Raw genomic sequence first — 17,880 nt, 5'->3', positions numbered from 1 at the left:
GGAAGGAGAGGGCTAGACTGGGTAGGGCTGGAAATGGCTGGGAAGGAGAAGCGGGCTGAGGCTGGGATCTCATCAACCCCCCTGGCCTAGCCTCGGGAAAAGTCAGGGAGCCAAGAGCTGGGAAACTCGGAAGTGAGCCTAAACACGCGGACGAATAGAAGCCAAGAGAGAGGAGCAGAGGCGTGGCCAGGAATCGGGGCGGGCCTAAACTGGGCGGTAATGCCAGGTAGAAAGACAGCAAGCCGTGCGTGGGCGAGGTCGTGGTCTGGCTCAGAGCCTTTCCACCACCGCCTGCAAAGGCTGCAGTCCTAGGAAGTACAGGGCCAGACCGAGCAGGCCGAGCAGTAGCAGCAGCATGAGCAGCAGCCGCAGGAGCGTCAGCACGATGCAACAGCGGGGCTGCGGGGTCGTGGCCTGCACATATCGCTCCACTGCGTCGGCGAAGCTGAACTTGTCCGGCGCATAGCCAAGCTGAGCACGGGCCTTGGCAATCTGGAAAGTGTGCGTCACGGCCACGCTGAGCACCTATGGGAGAGGCAGAGCAGCAGAGGGCTGGGCTAGTAGGAGAGCATCCTGTGCCTTGTTGACCAAAAGGATAAGGGAAGGGCAGACTGCCTTTCCGTCACACTGGGGTTTAAAGACTGGCTGCTGCGTCTGGTTCCTGATGCCTTCCTGAAGCGGGAGGGGAGGCTTCCTTTCTGAGATCTTTTTCTTGGAGGGCGCAGCTTCCTCGATGACCGTTCTGTATCTCACCCTCAGTCTCTGCTAAATTCTCACCCTGTTTCATTCCTCTTTTCTCCTTCTTTTCCCAGCCTAGCGCCGTTCTAGACCCCTGGAGACCCTTAGATGCATCCTTAAATACCAGGGCAGGCTGAAGTCCTCCTGCCTGTAGTGGGGTGCGGTTCTCCAGAAAAACATCTCCACAGGAGGATGTCGGCTTCCTGTGGCCAGCTGGAGACCAATTGTAGTGGGCGGGGCCTCCAGAAGAGCTTTCCTGTCCTCTCAGCTGGTTAACTAAGTGACTTTAAGAGGGGAATTCAATTACGAACAAGTGATTCCTCTCTAAGTCTGAGCTATAGTTCCCCTGCTGCCAGTTGGCTGAGGGCCAACTGTGATAAATGACAACTATGGATGATAGAACTCCCACTGCACTTGGTGTGGGCCCTTTATACACTTCTGTCCTCTGTGATGGCACGGTTTCCTCTTCGCATAATTGGAAATTGAAGGACAGAGTTTAAGTGACTTGCCTAGGGTCACATAGGAGATCCACTTTAGAAAGTGGCCATATTCTTTGTCATGGAGATGCATGGAAGGTTCTGAGACTGCAGAGAAGAATCTTGTGACAGAGGGTGAACCTGTCACCCAATGGTGGAGATGAGGAGGGTAGGAGAACGGTGTAGGGCTGGGATTTTCCCCACCCCTCAGCACCCCTCTTACCTCACTGCGGGTGAGTGGTGGGGGGATGGTGCAGATGGGTCTCAGTGCCAGGTGCAGGTACTCCATCACTGCAGCTGTGGGAGGGGGTGGGTGAGAGGGGCTCAGGACACATCCACTGGGGGCGTGTCTGCCTTGCTAGGGGTCCCTTTACAAAGGTCACTGGATTCCCTTAAGTTGGCAGCATTTGCTGGGGACCTGTTAGCTAGGAGGTATGTCATGGTAAGATGGCCCTATGTAATAGTGATGGTCTGAAGAGTGCAAGCAAATCTGAGAAGGCTCAAGGTGTTTCTGTTCTCTCAGTCTCTCTTATAAATGACATTTCATTCACGTGTTTCATGTATGTGTTTATGCATGTGGGTGCATATTTGCTATGGTTCATATGTGACTCCTTGTCATGGTTCATTGACTCCTTGGGGAGTCAATTCTTCCCTTTTAACATGTGGGTCTCAGGGATTGAACTCAGGGGAATCGGGCTTTACCCACTGAACTAACTTGCAAGTTTTCAAGTTCTCTCTTTTGAAGCAAGATCTTACTGTGTAAGACCAGACTGGCCTCAGACTCTCTAGGTAGCTCAAGCTGGTCTTGAACTCATGATTCTCCTGTCTCAGCCTCCCAAGTGCTGGAGTCCCAGGTGTGCCACCACACCTGGCTCTCTCTCCTATTTTGATATGCTGACTTGGGTAGGAGAGGGAGGAATTGGGAGTGCTTCCCTTCTGTCCTGACATCATTGCTTCTGCCAATGTGAAGATGCATCAAGATGCAGCTGGCTTACAGGGAACTGTGTATTTATATACAGTCCTCACAAGTAGTCATCCCCTGGGCTACAGGTAATGCATATCAATCACTGTGGCAGAATACAGAATACGTAATACAGAAATCGTCCACCTGGGTAGCAAGTTTACAAGTCTTTGATTTCAGTAACATTCCAAATGCATTAAAAAAGAGTAGGTCCCGCCTTTGATGCTCCAGGAACACAACCCTTTGTGACCTGATGCCTGCTTGCATTCTTATTAGGAGGCCAGCAGAGGGCGGCAGCAGGACACACTGTCCTGGTGGGGTGGGACCAGGGAGTGGGAGCAGATACTGACCTGCAGCGGGGAATGGAAGAATCCAAGGTCAAAGTCTCCGTAGAGAAGCCCTAGCATCCAGTGACCTCGGACGAGGGAAGCCTCAGGCCTCCTCTGCCTTTCAGCTCATGTCTCCTACCTTCCAGCTAACTCTGAGTCAAAGCTGTCTCTCTCCTGTCACTGCATCACTTGAGTCAGGCCTCAGAGTCCCAGTCTCTTCTGGCTGGAGTGACTGCAACTCTGGTAAGTTAGAGGCTCAAGCTTAAGCAGCGTGGGTCTATGATCAACGCAGCTGTAGTGATATCGAGACATTTGTCCCTCTGCGTGCTGGGTCTGGCTGGGTGTCCCAGCACAACCAATTTAAAGTCCCTCACCCTCACCCATGGGAGCCTCGCTGGCCTCATCCTAGTCCAGGCCCTGGGTCTCCAATAATGTAAGACACACATGTTGTTTGCATACCTGGCCCACGGGATTTCATACTCGAGTTCTTCCTTACCTGTCAGATAGACCCACGAGGTCGGTACCTGGACCCAGGGCTGACTGTACCCCAGCTTCTCAAACTGCAAGGGAACATGGTCTGACATGAGAATGGGTTGTTTAGGGACTGGCTGGTGAAGAAAGACCACCTGCTTTCCATATCCTGCTGGCAGGGGACCCCACCACCCCAGAGAGACGACCCCCTAGCCCATACCAGGCCTTTTTTTTCTTTTGTTTTTGTTTGTTTTGAGACAGAGTATTTCTATGTAGACCAGCTTGGCTTCAAATTACAGAAATCTGCCTGCCTCTGAGTGTGGGAATTTACACTATGCATGGCAACACCACCACCATCATCATTTTGCACACCAATCTATTCCTTGGTGAGGATAACTCAAGTAGTTAAAAACAGAACAAATCTTTTTACCCGTGTGTGTGTGTGTGTGTGTGTGTGAGAGAGAGAGAGAGAGAGAGAGAGAGAGAGAGAGAGATGGGGGAGAGGAGAGAGAGGGAAAGAGGGAAAGAGAGAGAGAGAGAGATACTATGATGCATATGGAGATCAGAAGGACAACTTGCTGGAATCAGTTCTCTTTTTCCACCACATAGGTCCTGGGGACCAGGCTAGGCAACTCTGGGACTCTATCTGCTAAGCCATCTCTTATCTATTTATTTTCTAATTTTTTAAGATGTAGTTTTTCTATGTAGCCCTGACGGTTCTGAAACTCCCTCTGTAGACCAGGCTGGCCTCGGACTCAAGAGATCCGCCTGCCTCTGCCTCCTGAGTTCTGGGATTAAAGGGTGTATACCACCAGTGCCCGGCATAGGGCAGGTTTTTAAACTTAGAATCTTTCACACCATTTAGATTTTTACTATATCCACCCACACATGAACCTGTTCCCAGGTTCTTAAATAGAATCTGGGTTTTTTTTTTCTCTTCCAGAACTGACTGTACTATTAAAGAAAAAGATAAAACTCAGCGAGTGTGTGGAAGGCAAGAGGAAGCGCTGGAAGAAACAGACAGACAGGGAGTGAATGGAGCTGTCCACCTGGATAAAACCTCTTTAAGTCAAAGCTAAACTAATGAAGGCTGGCAGGCTAGAAACAAAGGGAGCGCTCTCCCACTGCTGGGGGGACAGGAGCCCTGCAGGCTTCGGAAAACACTCTGGCAGTTCTTCAGTGGGACGTTAAGCTTGGAGTTACTGGTTAGCCCAGAAACTCCGTACAAGTACACAGTAATGCAATCCCAGCACTGTGTGTGTGTGTGTGTGTGCTTGTACACACAGGTGCAGACATACACATATCATAGAAAAAGGAAAGGAATGCAGGCTCTCCCTGATACATGTCACAACGTGGATCAACCATGAAAACTAAGGGGGAAGAAGCCAATCACAGGCAGGGCAGTTGGAAGAAAGCCTCACATTGACTGTGGTGGGCTGGGCTTGAGGGTAAATCAATACAGGGCCACGTGGCCGACAGGGCAGGCCTGCTTTTCTTTTCTGAAGATGACGACCTACTTTAAACTTAATTATGGTAATAGTTGTAAAACTCAGACTATGATTTTAAAAAGAAAACTATATTGAATTGTATCCTTTCTGTGGGTGGATTGCATAACTTATGAGTTATATCTGAATAAAAGTACTTTTTAACTTAAAATTACAAAAACTCCTCTACATGTCTGAGTACTTGTTTTTTTTTAAGATTTATTTATTTATTATATGTAAGTACACTATAGCTATCTTCAGACACTCCAGAAGAGGGTGCCAGATCTCGTTACAAATGATTGTGAGCCACCATGTGGTTGTGGGATTTGAACTCAGGACCTTCAAAAGAACAGTCAGGTGCTCTTACCTGTTGAGCCATCTCACCAGCCCGAGTACTTGTTTTTAATCTTATTATTTTTATTTCATTTTCATTGGTGTTTTGACTGCTTGTATGTCTGCGTGAGGGCGTTGAATCCCTTGGATCAGGAGTTACAGACAGTTGTGTGCAGCCATGTGGGTGCTGGGAATTGAACCCATCTCTCTCCAGCCCCCATGTAGGGGGCGTGTTTTGCTTGTATGTATGATTGGTGCTTGCGGAGGCTAGAAGAGAGCATTGAATCCTTTGGAACTGGTGTTACAGATAGTTGCTAGCTGCCATGTGGTGATGGGCCTTAAACCCAGGTCCCTGGAAGAACAGCCATCGCTCATAACCATTGACCCATCTCTCCAGCCCCTGAAAATGCTCTTTAAATAGAGCAAACCAGAGCTGCCATTGGCCCAGCAGGACAGGATAACCCCTCTACCTCTATCCTGTGTTTCTGTGCTCACTTTCCAGATGGGCCTGGTCCAAAGGAGACTGAGGGCTGCTAAGAGAGGTCAGGGGTCTCAGAGACCAAACTCCTCCCTCTAGGATCTAGTGACCACATACCTGCCTAGGGATTTCAAGCCAATTCCCCTTTCAGTGTAGGATCACATGTTTTAGCAAGGGCCCTGGGTTCCATTGCAAAAGCAAATGACAGAAGACTCACATGGCCAGAATCAGTGTAAGTCAGGAGGCGAGTTTAGAAAGGTCCATGACAAAAGCAGGAACACATGATTCCACTAGGGGGCAGTCACAGCCCAGCTTCAGCTGTACCCAGTGTCACTCATGGTTTTGGTGGAAGGAAAGGATAGGGTTGAGAGTCTCACTCTGGGTGGAGGTCAGGGTGGCAGGGAGAACACCTACCAGTGGGGCCATCCACTCAAAGAGGTTGACGCTCTCCCCATCATTGATGTAGTATGCTTGCCCGCTCTGAGGATGACAGGAGGGAAGAGGTACAGTCAGGTGTCTGCCCACTGTCCGATCCCCTCTTTTTCATGGCTTCCGGAAGCTCCTTCGGCCCTCTTGTTCCCCTAAGCACTTCTGGGAAGAGACCTGGGCAACACCTTAGTACAACGGCATGTGGTCTGACAACACTAAAGAAAGGCAGGGTGACTCTATGAAGGGCTATAACTGGCTTGGCAGAAATGATGGTATTCTAAAGAGACATGGACGTTGTGGGCCAGGTGTCTGTCAATCTGACTATCAGACTATTCAAACAGTAGATGCCTCCCATGCCCACTCCCCCCAAAAGAGAATTTCTTTAGGGTTCTCATATTGGGAGACGGGAAGGGCCCTAGCCAGAGGGGAGTTTATCTCCTTTTGTTCAATTGTAACAACTTCTCAGACCACCTAACAGTTGAGGACCAAGCCCACTTAGTGACCTTGAGCAGGACTGTGGAGATGTGCATATTCCAGGGACTCTATTTAAACTTTAGTCTCACTTCAGGACCCCAAGACAGACTGGAGGGAATCACTGGGTCCTTTTAACTCTTGTTTTTCAAGACGGGGTTTCTCTGTGTAGCCCTGAATGTCTTAGAATCCACTCTATAGATCAGGCTAGCCTAAAATTCATAAAGATTCATGTGCCTCTGCCTCCTGAGGGCTGGGTTAATTTGACTCTTTTTTTTTTGTTTGTTTTTTTTTTTTTTTTTTTTTTTTTTTTCGAGACAAGGTTTCTCTGTATATCCCTGGCTGTCCTGGAACTCTCTTTGTAGACCAGGCTGGCCTCAAACTCAGAAATCCGCCTGCCTCTGCCTCCGGAGTGCTGGGATTAAAGGCGTGTGCGCCACCATGCACAGCTCAATTTGACTCTTTTAATTGACTTCTGAAGGATTGACTTTGGCCCCGAGTTTGGTAACAGGGTGACCACCCTGACAAGCTGTGAGACTCCGAAGGACTCACTCGACCTCACTGTACTTCAGTTTCTTCGGCAAGATGGGTATAAGTGAAGACTGTGACAGGCTTCAGTTGGAAGCTGTGATGTCACAGGGTCACAGTGAGCTAATTATGCTCTCTGACACTTCTGGGCCTCCCGTAGGCATGCTCCTCCTTGCGGGGGCAGGGATGTCACAAAACACTCACAGCCACGTAGCCCTTAGCCATGGTGAGGCCCTCAGCCGCCAGCATGTGTGCCTGCACCAGATTCTGCACGTGGACCCAGTTCATGCGCGTCCTGCGGTCCCCAAACCGGAACATGAACAGTCTCTTCTTGATGTGGCTCTGGCATGGGGGAGAGATGACAGTGCGGGCTCGCTTGGGTGGCTTTACGCTCTGTATACATGCTCAGGCTAGACTCCCACCTCCCATGTCCCAAGACCTCTGGACTGCTCTGCTTGCTTGTCTCATAGATAACCTCCGGCTGCCTTTGAGCTTCTTAACTTTTCTCACGCCTCACATTCAAACTAGCTGTAAACCCAGCTGCCTCGACCCTTATGTCTGTTCAGAATCCCGCCACACCGCTGCAACCCTTATCTCGCCTTGGGGACAACAGCAGCTCCTGTGTGGGTTCTGTAGGAGCCATCCTGCACTGCCTGATCTGATGCGTGCAGAGCACATGGGCTGCCACGGTAAACACGGAAAGGCAGACAGTACCCGAAACCCTTCCAGACCGGGCTCAGGCTCCTCCACAACTCCTTCTACGGAACCCCTCTACTCCTTGGGCTACCATGACCCCAGGGCTGTCTGCCTCTTCCTGGACAATCCTAGGGCTTTTGAGGAGATGCCCCATGTGAAGGCTCTTGTCCAAAAGCCTGCTTGACCTGCCTCCTTCCTCCTGTGGGAAGTTTAAAAGTTTGCTTTCTCCGAGGGGCTCTTCCACCTTCCCCGGAAGCCCAATTCCCTCCGTCCGTTCACTTTTTCTTTTCTTTCTTTCTTTTTGTGTTTGTTTGTTTGTTGTTGTTTTTTCGAGACAGGGTTTCTCTGTATAGCCCTGGCTGTCCTGGAACTCACTTTGAAGACAGGCTGGCCTCGAACTCAGAAATCCACCTGCCTCTGCCTCCTAAGTGCTAGGATTAAAGGCATGCGCCACCACCGCCCAGCTCCATTCACTTTTTCTTTTCTCCCTTTGGTAGGGCTGAGGGACTATGGCCTGGTGGGCATCAGGGTGACCTCCCAGCATGGCTTCTGGTTGGGGACACGGCCTCTAGACAGACGCAGTGACAAAGAGCTGCAAAAGTCCAATCAGCATGCACATTGCGTCAACCTGACTCCTTCTGCCTCTGGTCACGGGAAGGCTGGGAAGACCTACCACCACCCGGGGCAGGTGTCTCTGTTCTTCAGGACCATAGATCCCCGGGGGACGGAGCACACAGGTGCGGAGGGTGCCTCCTCCTGGGATGGAAGAGAGGGTGGTCAGGGGCCTGCAGAGGAGTGGCGCGTGGAGGTAGGGGCCACAGCCAATGAGGACTGGGGGGAGCCACAGCCATCTACCTCCCCTGCTTCTGTATGGAAGGCCCAGTATAAATATCTTGTGCTGACAGCAGCTCAGTTTCCTTGGGGACCCTCCCCCCCACCGCCCACAGAGGTCCTTGTGGGTGGTGTTCTCAGGATGTTCTTACCTGGAACTATCTCATGGCATCATTGGTATTAGGCCCACAAACCCTGAGGGCACTGGCCATCAGCTCCTACCAGCCCTCGAGCCATTCATGATCTGTCCTTTCTAAACCAGGTGACTGATTTTTTTTTTTCCTACAAATCTGTTTTCCAGACACTTCCATTGTATGTTCCCTTTCCCCACGAATAAGCCAGGGTCAGAGCCTTCCATCTTTACCAAACATCTTTCCCTTTACAATGAAGCCCAGTATTGTGGATGATAGATTAGTCCCCAAAAGATATGTTTGCATTTTAGAACCTGCCAATATGGCTGTGTTTGGAAAAGGACCTTTAAGGTTGTAGTTAAGGATATTGGTGAGTTGAGATCATTTTAGATTTTCAGCTGGGCCTAATCCAACTACAGGAGTCTTGAACAAGACCAACAGAGGACAAGGAGGCCATAAGAAGGTATTCAGGAGTCACCTGAAGCTGGAGGAGACAGAGAGGCCTCTTCCTCAGAGCTCTGAGGGAAGGTCAACCCTCTACACTAGCTGACACCAAGACTCCAGGCTCTGACTTTCAGACAGCAAGAGAATGTTCTAAGTCACTGTGGGAGTTGTGGGACACTAACTCAAGCAGGTGCAAAAGGATACAACACACTGACAGAGCACTGTGACCTACATCTTAGGATCCTGGCAGCCAGGCAAGTGAAGCCCATTTCAGGACTAGCCTGGATTACAGACCACGGGAATCACCTCTGATGACCATGGCTGTCCTCCTGGAAGGCAGGTGTCAGCTGAGCTTTTCTGTGGCCTATAGCTAAGTTTAAACTCTGGGTCCCTAGGGACATGGTGGAGGGAGGTCAGGTTGCAGCCAACGGTGGCCAGAAGGACACTGGGGAGCCACGTCACAGAGGGGCAGGCCTAGGGTATCCATGACTCTTCTGAGCATTGAAAGCTGGGGACATGCATATAAATAATTCCCAGCCAAAAGATTAGGTGTCTGCCCTGGCAGTAGGTGAAAAGGGCCGTGCCCTGCCAGAGACAGGAGCCTGGGGAGACACTGTCTTCACACGCGAGGGTCAGAGGTCAAACACTGATGGGCTGGGTAGGGAAAGCAGGACTATTGGAGGGAGGAGAGCCCACATGCAGAGGCCCGGTTTGCTGCTTCTTGAGTAGCACAGTGGGTAAGGCCTGGCTTCCGGTGCTAAGACGCTCCTGGGCTTACAAGTCCCACTCTAGCACCCAATGCTGTGTGACTTTGAGCGAAGGCAGCTAACCAGCCTCCGCTTCCCATTTCAAGCCTCTCTCGCTCTCCAAATCCAACTGGTTCCCAAGTTTGTCTTTAATTAATGGCACTAGAGAAGTGGGTTGTGATCCCTGTGGGGATGGCATATCAGACAACCTGCGTATCAGATGTTTACATTACGATATATAACAGTAGCGAACTTACAGTTAGGAAGCAGTAGTTTTATGGTTGGGGGCCATCACGACACGAGGAACTGTACTAAAGGGTCTCAGGTTTAAGAAGGCTGAGAACCACAGTACTAACGGTTGAACACAGGCCCTATGCCGAACAAGCACTCTGTCTCCCGGCTACCTTTTTTTCTTTTTGTTTTCCAAGGCAGGGCTTTGCTATAGAGCCCAGGGTGGCCTTGAGCTCACTCTGTAGCTATGGCAAGCCTTGAACTTGTGATCTACCTGCCTCAACCTCCTGAGTGGCTGGGGTGACAGGACTTTGCCACTAGTCCCAGGTAGATGAGACCGTGTCAGCTGGTTTCTTTTAGTTTCTGAATTTTAGAAAGACAGAAACAATGATTTATGACAAGCAAATCGTCTGAACGGATTTGGCTCCTCTGTGGAAGACAGGGGAATGCCTAAATTCCATCTCCCGCTCAGGAATGATCTGGAGTCAACGAACCTTTTGCATATGAAATTAGTATGCAAAATAGGACCTGACATGAAGAATGCACATAAGCGGAGACTGGTCCTGTTCTATTATTGCTTTGTAGCCAGACAAGGGAACGCAGGGAGACAGCCGAGGCAGAGTTTTTTTTCTGGAACATTATTGAAGGTTTCATGCAAGAGCTTTCTCACTCACATGGCCCCTTCCAAAGAGCTATAGCTCCTTGCATATTTATAATGCTAAAGAAGACTGCTAAAACTAAATCCAGCCCCTTAAGACAGCAAAGAGAACAAGTGTCAGGCTGTCAATGTCTTTTCCTCACCAGACTGCAAGCATGGGATCTTACAGTCCAGGCTGCATCCTGGTTGAAGAGGCTCATGCAGGTGCTCTGAACACATTGAAGGACAAAGGCCCAGATCATGGGGAGATGTCACTTAGAAGGATATAGGACCTCAGACACACATTTCAGAGAGGCAGCAGTGGGCAGGAATGCTTGTTATAAGCATGTCCCCTGGTACTTACCTAGGAGTGGTGTCCCATTGGCCATGAGAGTCAACTGGTCGGCAATGGCTTTGGTTCGAGAGTAGTGGTCCATATGCTGGCAGGGGACAGGGAGAACACAGCCACCAGATGGGCTCGGTGATATTGTTGGCAATGCTGACTCAGTTAGGCGTGGCCTACCCTATGGCTGCACAGACCTGGCTCGGGGTGGGGGGGGTGGTGGGGGCACCTGCCGGTCTGCAATGTCTGGCCTATGACACTGATATAGGTTGGATGATTGAGTCATATATCTTTTTTTTTTTTTTGATTGAGTCATATATCATTCTTTGGTGTTCCTGTGCCATTTTTTTTTTTTCACACAGTCTCATTTGCTGCTCTCTACAAACCACCTGCATGGTGTTCTCAGGCTTAGATGAAGAAACAGAGGCTCCAAGTGCATGATACGCCCTGTCACGGAGGAGAACAGTGCCAGGCTGGGTGGGGCTCAAGGCCAGGTCTATCTGGTTTTGGAGTTTTCCTGGGCAAGACAAACTAAGATGGGAGAAAGCTTGGACCACTCATTCTGGGAGTCCAGCCTGCTGGGATGGACCCAGAGTAAAAAGATGGATCTAGCTCTACCCATGCCTGTGCTTTGGGCAGTCACTTCCGGGCCCGCCACCCCGCACCCTGCATCCCAGAGATCGGTACCTTGTCCAGGGGGAAGTATGGGATGGACTCCTCATTGCCCTGCTCTATGGGCTTCCCACCAAATGTCACGTTGACTGTGCTGGTGTACACGAGTCTGGGAACCCGCCGACGGACACAGACTGCAGGAGACACACACACACACACCACAGCCAGATTGTGAGCAGGGAGCTTTAAAAAAAGGCCTCTGTGGGCAAATCCACCCATTTTTATCCAGTCTTCATCTCCCGCCCCATACCGTCAGGGATCTCCCAGAATCTAGAGCTGCCTGAGAGGAAAAAGCCTTTTCCCTCAACTTGGGATGTTGGGGGCCGGAGCTTCTTATTCCTTCTTCTGGTGTGGCTTTGTCCCCCAGAGCCACCCTGTCGGGGGCAGGTAAGAAGAAAAGGCTCTCTTGGTGGGACAATAAAAAAGATGTTCTAAAACTGGAAAAAGTGCAGGTCAAGATAGGCTGCATCCAGAGGGCCTGGCAGGGATCTTCTATCTGACGCCTCAGTGACTTTCCTTAGTTTCTTCCTCAACCCTGAGCCCCTAGACATGCTAAGACTGCTGGTGTTCAAGCAGGTCTGTACACAAGAAAGATAATCTACCTCCCACGGGCCTCAGTTGGTACAAGCTAGGTAGGGTAGGGGGGCCTGCTTCTGTGGTCCTATCCCCAAACCCCACCCCAGAGCCAGGCCAGTGACAGGAGACAGAAGAAGGATCACACGGCACATCACACTCCACTCTGGGGGCCTACCATTAATCACTAGTTTGGTGCCTCCGACATTTATAGACTCAATCTCCTGTTTTTGTAGCTAAAAGACAAGAGGAAGATAGGAAGTCACAAGCTGCCTTCTGCTTTGTGGCTGAGGCCACAGGCCGGGCTTAGGGTTGGCAGGATTCTCACTGAGGGATACTTGGTATAGGGTGCAGGAGCTGGCATAGAGTTGGGCACAGATAAGTGACTTGTTGAATCATTTTCTGCCTCCTCAAGTCTCCCCATATTTGAGACAAATATGGTGGTATGGCCGTGGTGGTATGGCCGTGTCCATGAGATGGGAACAGGAGTGTAAACAAAGAAAGGGTCTGCAATAGTGGGTCCTTGTGTGCCAGGCACCCAGCAAACAATTCAGTCAAGACCTCATTTAACACCACTGGGAAAGATGATGTGCTGCATTTTAAAACTATTTGTCTGTCTGTCTGCCTTTGAGACAGTTTGTCTCATATAGCCCAGGCTGACCTCAGACAAGCTTTACAGATAAGGATAGCCTTGAACTCCTGATCCTCCTGTCTCCACCTCCCAAGTGCTGGGATTATAAGTGTGTGCCACCATACCTGGCTTGTGTGGTGGGGGGATCTAACTCAGGAGGCATGCTAAGCAAGCATTCTATCTACTGAGCTGCATCTCCAGCCAAAACTATTTCTATTCATAGTGTGGTGTTTTTGTTAAATGGGGAAACGGCTACAATGTTAAGAATAATCCACATAGTGAAAAGTATACCTGGAAGCCTCAGAGATGGCCCAGCAGTCAAGAGTACTAGCTGCCCTCCCAGAGGTCCTGGGTTCAATTCCAAGTACCCACATGGCAGCTCACAACTGTCTGTAAACCCAGTTCTAGGGCATCTGATGCCTTCTCCGGACTTCTTCAGGCACCAGGCGTACTTGCAATGCACAGACATACGTGTAGGCAGAACACTCATATACACAAATTAAAAAAAAAAAGACTATCTAATGAAGAGGAAAGTTCCTTCCCATCCCTGATGCCAAGTTTTTCCTCTGTCCTCTCCAGAGGGAACTGCTGTTAACAGCTTCATATGTTTGTACAGAAAACTTGTATTTAACATCATTATATAAGTAACATTTATCCTAGCTTTTAAAGATTTATCATGCTTTTATTATTTGTTTTGTATGTGCAAGTGTGTGTCCATGCATGTGGGGGCCATAGGTCATAGGTGGAGGTCAGAAGAAGGCTTGTGGGAGTCAGATTTCTTCTTCTACCTTGTGGGTTCTGGGGGTCAAACTGAGGTCATCAGGCTTGGCAGGAGGCACTTTAACTGGCTAGGTTGTTGTTGTTGCTATTGAAACAGTTTCAATGATGATGATGATGATGATGATGATGATGATGATGATGATGATGATTACTATTATTATTATTGAGACAGAGTCTCTCTATTTAGTCCTGGCTGTCCCAGAACTCGATTTGTAGACCAGGCTAGCCTCACACTCAGAGATATTCCAGCCTCTGCCTCTTAGAGTGCTGTGTTTAAAGGTGGCTGGTTGAGTTATCTTGTTGGCTCTCAGCTTTGCTTTGCTTTTCTAAGGTAATTAGGGGAGACAAACATTATCTTAAACTTTGGCGATTTCTTGGGTATCAACACTTTTGAGTCTTCTCATTCTTTTGAATGTCTGTGTACCTGCTACATCTTACTTTAATAACTAACGGGCCACAGAGATATTTCTGGTATCTTGTTATTAAAAACAATGCTATGAACATATAAATAAGAATAATTTGAGTCAAATGGAGGACGTTTTGGTAGACACTGCTACAGTGTTCTCTGGAGTTTGTGACATAAGTCATAGAGGTGTCCTCCCTTTCCAGAGGAGGAAGGAGCAGCTTGGAGAGGTTATGTTGCCCTTGGTCACACAGGTGGAAGGTACCAGAACTGGTATTTGATGTCATGGATACCCAATCCTTCTCTAGAGGAAGTGAAGAGCAAGAAGCAACACTCATGCATCACAGTGTGGTGGGTGGACAGGACTTGGACACCACTCGGTCCAGCTCTGGGTGTGTGTGTATGGGTCTCACCTTCTCAGCCCCGGACATGCCGTAGGAGGCCACGTGAAAGACACAGTCCACCCCCTGGAAGGCTTGGTACAGGGCTTCTTCATCTCGGACATCAGCCTAAAAGAGAAGTAAGAGGTTCAGATCCAAGGCAGTGACCCAGCCCAGGCTAAGCATCTGGTAGGCCAGAACTTAGTAACTCCATAGACTGCTGCCCCATTTATTCTGCTTGTGCCCAGTGCTGGCCTGGCTGTTTCATACGCACTGTCTTACTGACTCCCTCTGAACCCCTTGGAAAATGCCTGTGATTACTGTCTCTTTCTGTGGATAGCAACCGAGGCTTAGGAAGGTGCAACTACAGCTGGGAAGCATGAGATGGAGCTAAGGACAGCAAGATGGTTAAGAGGGTGGCCCGTGCTTTCTAAGGAAGCCCAGAGAGCTGACTCCTGGAATTCACAGGAAGCTGGATGGGATGGCTTGCAGCTGTGCTCCCAGCATGCCTATGGTGAGATGGGAGGTAGAGGGAAGGGGGGGGGGTAGAGACAAGATAATACCTGGAAAGTTTTAGGCTAGCCAGACTGGAGAGTGCAGCACGGCAGCAGAAAGGAGAGGCCAGCCCCACTTATTGTGGTGGAGAGAGAGAACCAACTCTGGAAAGATGCCAAATGTATGGCTGCATTCTCACACACATCACATGCACACATCCATCCAACACACATGGAGACATACTCACACACATCACTCACACATACATAAATATCACACAGAAAAAGAAAAAAAAAAAAAGAAAAAAAAAAAGAAAAAAAAATAAATATCACACATGAAAACATCACACACACACCACATCTGTCACACAATGCATACCCCCCCAGACACACACATCAGTCACAAGCATGCATATCACATACTGTACTGGCTAGTTTTGTGTCAACTTGACACAGCTGGAGTTATCACAGAGAAAGGAACTTCAGTTGGGGAAATGCCTCCACGAGATCCAGCTGTAAGGTATTTTCTCAATTAGTGATCAAGCGGGGAGGTCGCCTTGTGGGTGGGACCATCTCTGGACTGGTAGTCTTGGGTTCTACAAGAGAGCAAGCTGAGCAAGCCAGTGGAAGCAAGCTAGTAAAGAACATCCCTCCATGGCCTCTGCATCAGCATCTGCTTCCTGACCTGCTTGAGTTCCAGTCCTGATTTCCTTGGTGATGAACAGCAATGTGGAAGTGTAAGCTGAATAAACCCTTTCCTCCCCAACTTGCTTCTTGGTCATGATGTTTTGTCCAGGAATAGAAACCCTGACTAAGACACATACATATACACATATCCCACACACATACACATATATCACACACAAATACATCACACACATACACTACACCTGTTACACGATGCATACCACACACACTAGTCACATGCCTATACATCACATACATACACACATATCCCACACACATGTGCATCACACACATGAACATTACACATACATATCACAAACATATCACACAATATCATAAGCATATCACACACATGGAAATTACACATACATATCACAAGTACATCACACACACATGAATATTACACACATATCACAAATATATTCACACATATCAATATTATATATACATATCACAAACACATGCACATACACATCACATACACATGAACATTACACACACATCATACACATATCCCTCATGCACTCATATCACAACCTCCACACACCCATCCACAAAGATAACAAAATCTAAAAAGACAAGAGAATTGGAGGTAAATTTGCCTCCAGAGCCTGGATCTCAAGCTCCACTGCTGGTTCACATCTATGCCTCTAAGCCACCAGCACCATCACCTCCAGCAGCCCCCACCCACCGTGATCCCCATCTCTGTACCTGGATAAACTCAGTTCCTGAGGGTAGTGGCCACTGGGGTCTGCGGAGGTCGAGCAGGATGACAGAGGTGCCTCTCTTGGCCAGGCTGGAACCCAGGCTGAAGCCCAGGTAACCTCCTCCTCCGGTCACCAGAACCTGTTTGGGGGCCTGTGTGTGTTTGGCCTGAGTCTTCTGCTGTTGCTCTGGTACTGGGGTTCTCACTGATTCGCTGGGGTCAGAGCCAGTCCTGGAGCCTCCTCTGGTCCCAGGCACTAGCCCCAGCCCAGGTAATGGTGCAGATCCTGGACTAGTTACTGACTCGATTACTGGCTGAGGTACTGGGCCAGCTCCTGGCTGAGGTACTGACCCAGCTCCTGGCTGAGGTACTGACCCAACTCCTGGCTGAGGTACTGACCCAACTCCTGGCTGAGGTACTGACCTAACTCCTGGCTGAGGTACTGGCGCAGGTTCTGACTCGGATCCTGGCCTCAGTCCAGGTAATGCTCCTGCTCCGAGCCCAGGTCCCAGAGTAGCATTAGGCCCTGAAGTAGTACCAGGTTGCAGCCCAGTCACAGAAACAGTACTAGGCTGTGGCCCAGACCCCGGAACAGCACTAGATCCAGGCCCAGGCCCAGGTCCTGGAATAGCCCCAGGTCCCAGTCTAGAGTCCAGAACCACTCCAGGCCCTGGGCTAAGGCCTGACCCTGACTCTGAAGCAGACCCCAGGCCTGAGGCCCCTCTGCAGGCCTGGCATACAGGGCATCCCTTCTCACCCTGGCCTGCAGTTTGACAGGTTTCTAGTGGGGAGCCTGCAGGGTTGGTCTTCATTCTCTACGAAGCCATGCAGCCTAGAGGCTGTCCACCTGTGAAGAAAACCAGAAGAATGTTCTAGGCTCATCCCGAGGCACATGTTACCAGGTTCGTAGGACTGAGGGGAACTTGAGGAAAATTTGAGCCTTACAGATCTCTCAGGGCTCCAGACTCTTTCAGAGCCCCAAGAACCTCAACGTGGCTGCTGGCTCCTCAGGGAATCAGAGAAGGCAGCCTGTCCTTTGACTTCAGAGCTGGGAGATCTGAGGCTCAAAGTCACGCTGGGACTCAGATGTACACCGAGAACCCCTGATTTCCCCCACAGGCCCCATGTAGCACCAGAGGGAGGCAGAGTCAGTCATAACTATGGGGCCTCACACACTGGGTGTGGCGCTCTGAACTCAGCATCAGGAGGGCAAGGGAGGGGAGGAAAGCAGGAGGAAAAGGGAAAGGGAGAGAAAGGAGAGGCGAGGAGGGAGAGAAGATGAGAGGAAAAAGGGAGAGGAGGAAGAAAATGAAGAAAAGGAGAGGCAGAGAAGAAATGGGGGAAAAGAGGACGAGGGAGAAGAGGAGGGAAAAAGGAAGAGGAGGAGGGAGAAGAGGAAGAGGGGGTGGAAGAGGAAGATAATGGAGAGGATGGGAAGGAGAAGAGGAGCAGGAGGAAGAGGAAAAGAGGAGGAGGGGGAAGAGGAAGAGGAGGGAGGAGGGGGAAGAGGCGGAGGAGGGAAGACCACATGGAACAAAGGGCTAAGGCCCTGGAAACTTGTGACTCTCAGGTCTGCAGCCACTCCCAATACCAGGTACCTAAGAGCAGCTGGCTGACACCGTGTGACCTGTCTAAGCCCCTGCAGCCTTCTGATCAGGTGCACAGGCTCCAGGGACCGCCATCGAGAATCCTGTCCTCCTCATTCTAGACCTGTAGCTAACTCAGGCTCAGTCAACTGCCATGGTCTTTCCTGCCCTTATCTACCTGAGCATCAGGCTGGACGAGGGGCCAGGTCAC

The 17,880-nt window shown here is 49.9% G+C and overlaps 1 protein-coding gene across 1 annotated transcript; it reads right to left on the bottom strand.

Annotated features, from left to right (window-relative positions):
* Nucleotides 1-270: 270 nt before the first annotated feature.
* On the bottom strand, nucleotides 271-16,895 carry Sdr42e2 (short chain dehydrogenase/reductase family 42E, member 2). Its single transcript, XM_029537910.1, has 11 exons — nucleotides 16,089-16,895; nucleotides 14,230-14,325; nucleotides 12,181-12,238; nucleotides 11,445-11,563; nucleotides 10,779-10,854; nucleotides 8,068-8,150; nucleotides 6,903-7,040; nucleotides 5,685-5,750; nucleotides 3,001-3,064; nucleotides 1,438-1,511; nucleotides 271-525 (listed from the first exon to the last, which is right to left on the bottom strand). Exons 1-11 carry the CDS (start codon nucleotides 16,893-16,895, stop codon nucleotides 271-273), a joined length of 1,836 nt encoding a protein of 611 aa, XP_029393770.1.
* Nucleotides 16,896-17,880: the final 985 nt, after the last annotated feature.

This window comes from Mus pahari, chromosome 1 (genome assembly GCF_900095145.1).
Source record: "Mus pahari chromosome 1, PAHARI_EIJ_v1.1, whole genome shotgun sequence".
Lineage (NCBI taxonomy): Eukaryota > Metazoa > Chordata > Mammalia > Rodentia > Muridae > Mus > Mus pahari.
Note: the sequence above shows the minus strand (reverse complement) of the source record. Positions and strands in the feature narration are given on the sequence as shown.

Bases quoted from the DNA above. Each gene is read 5' to 3' on its own strand.
- Sdr42e2 (XM_029537910.1), bottom strand. From the start codon at position 16,895: ATGAAGACCAACCCTGCAGGCTCCCCACTAGAAACCTGTCAAACTGCA. The intron at 10,855-11,444 runs GTACCGATCTCT...GTCCCCTGCCAG, and splicing joins CATACTTCCCCCTGGACAAG to CATATGGACCACTACTCTCG. The intron at 7,041-8,067 runs GTAGGTCTTCCC...CCCCCATGCCAG, and splicing joins GACACCTGCCCCGGGTGGTG to AGCCACATCAAGAAGAGACT.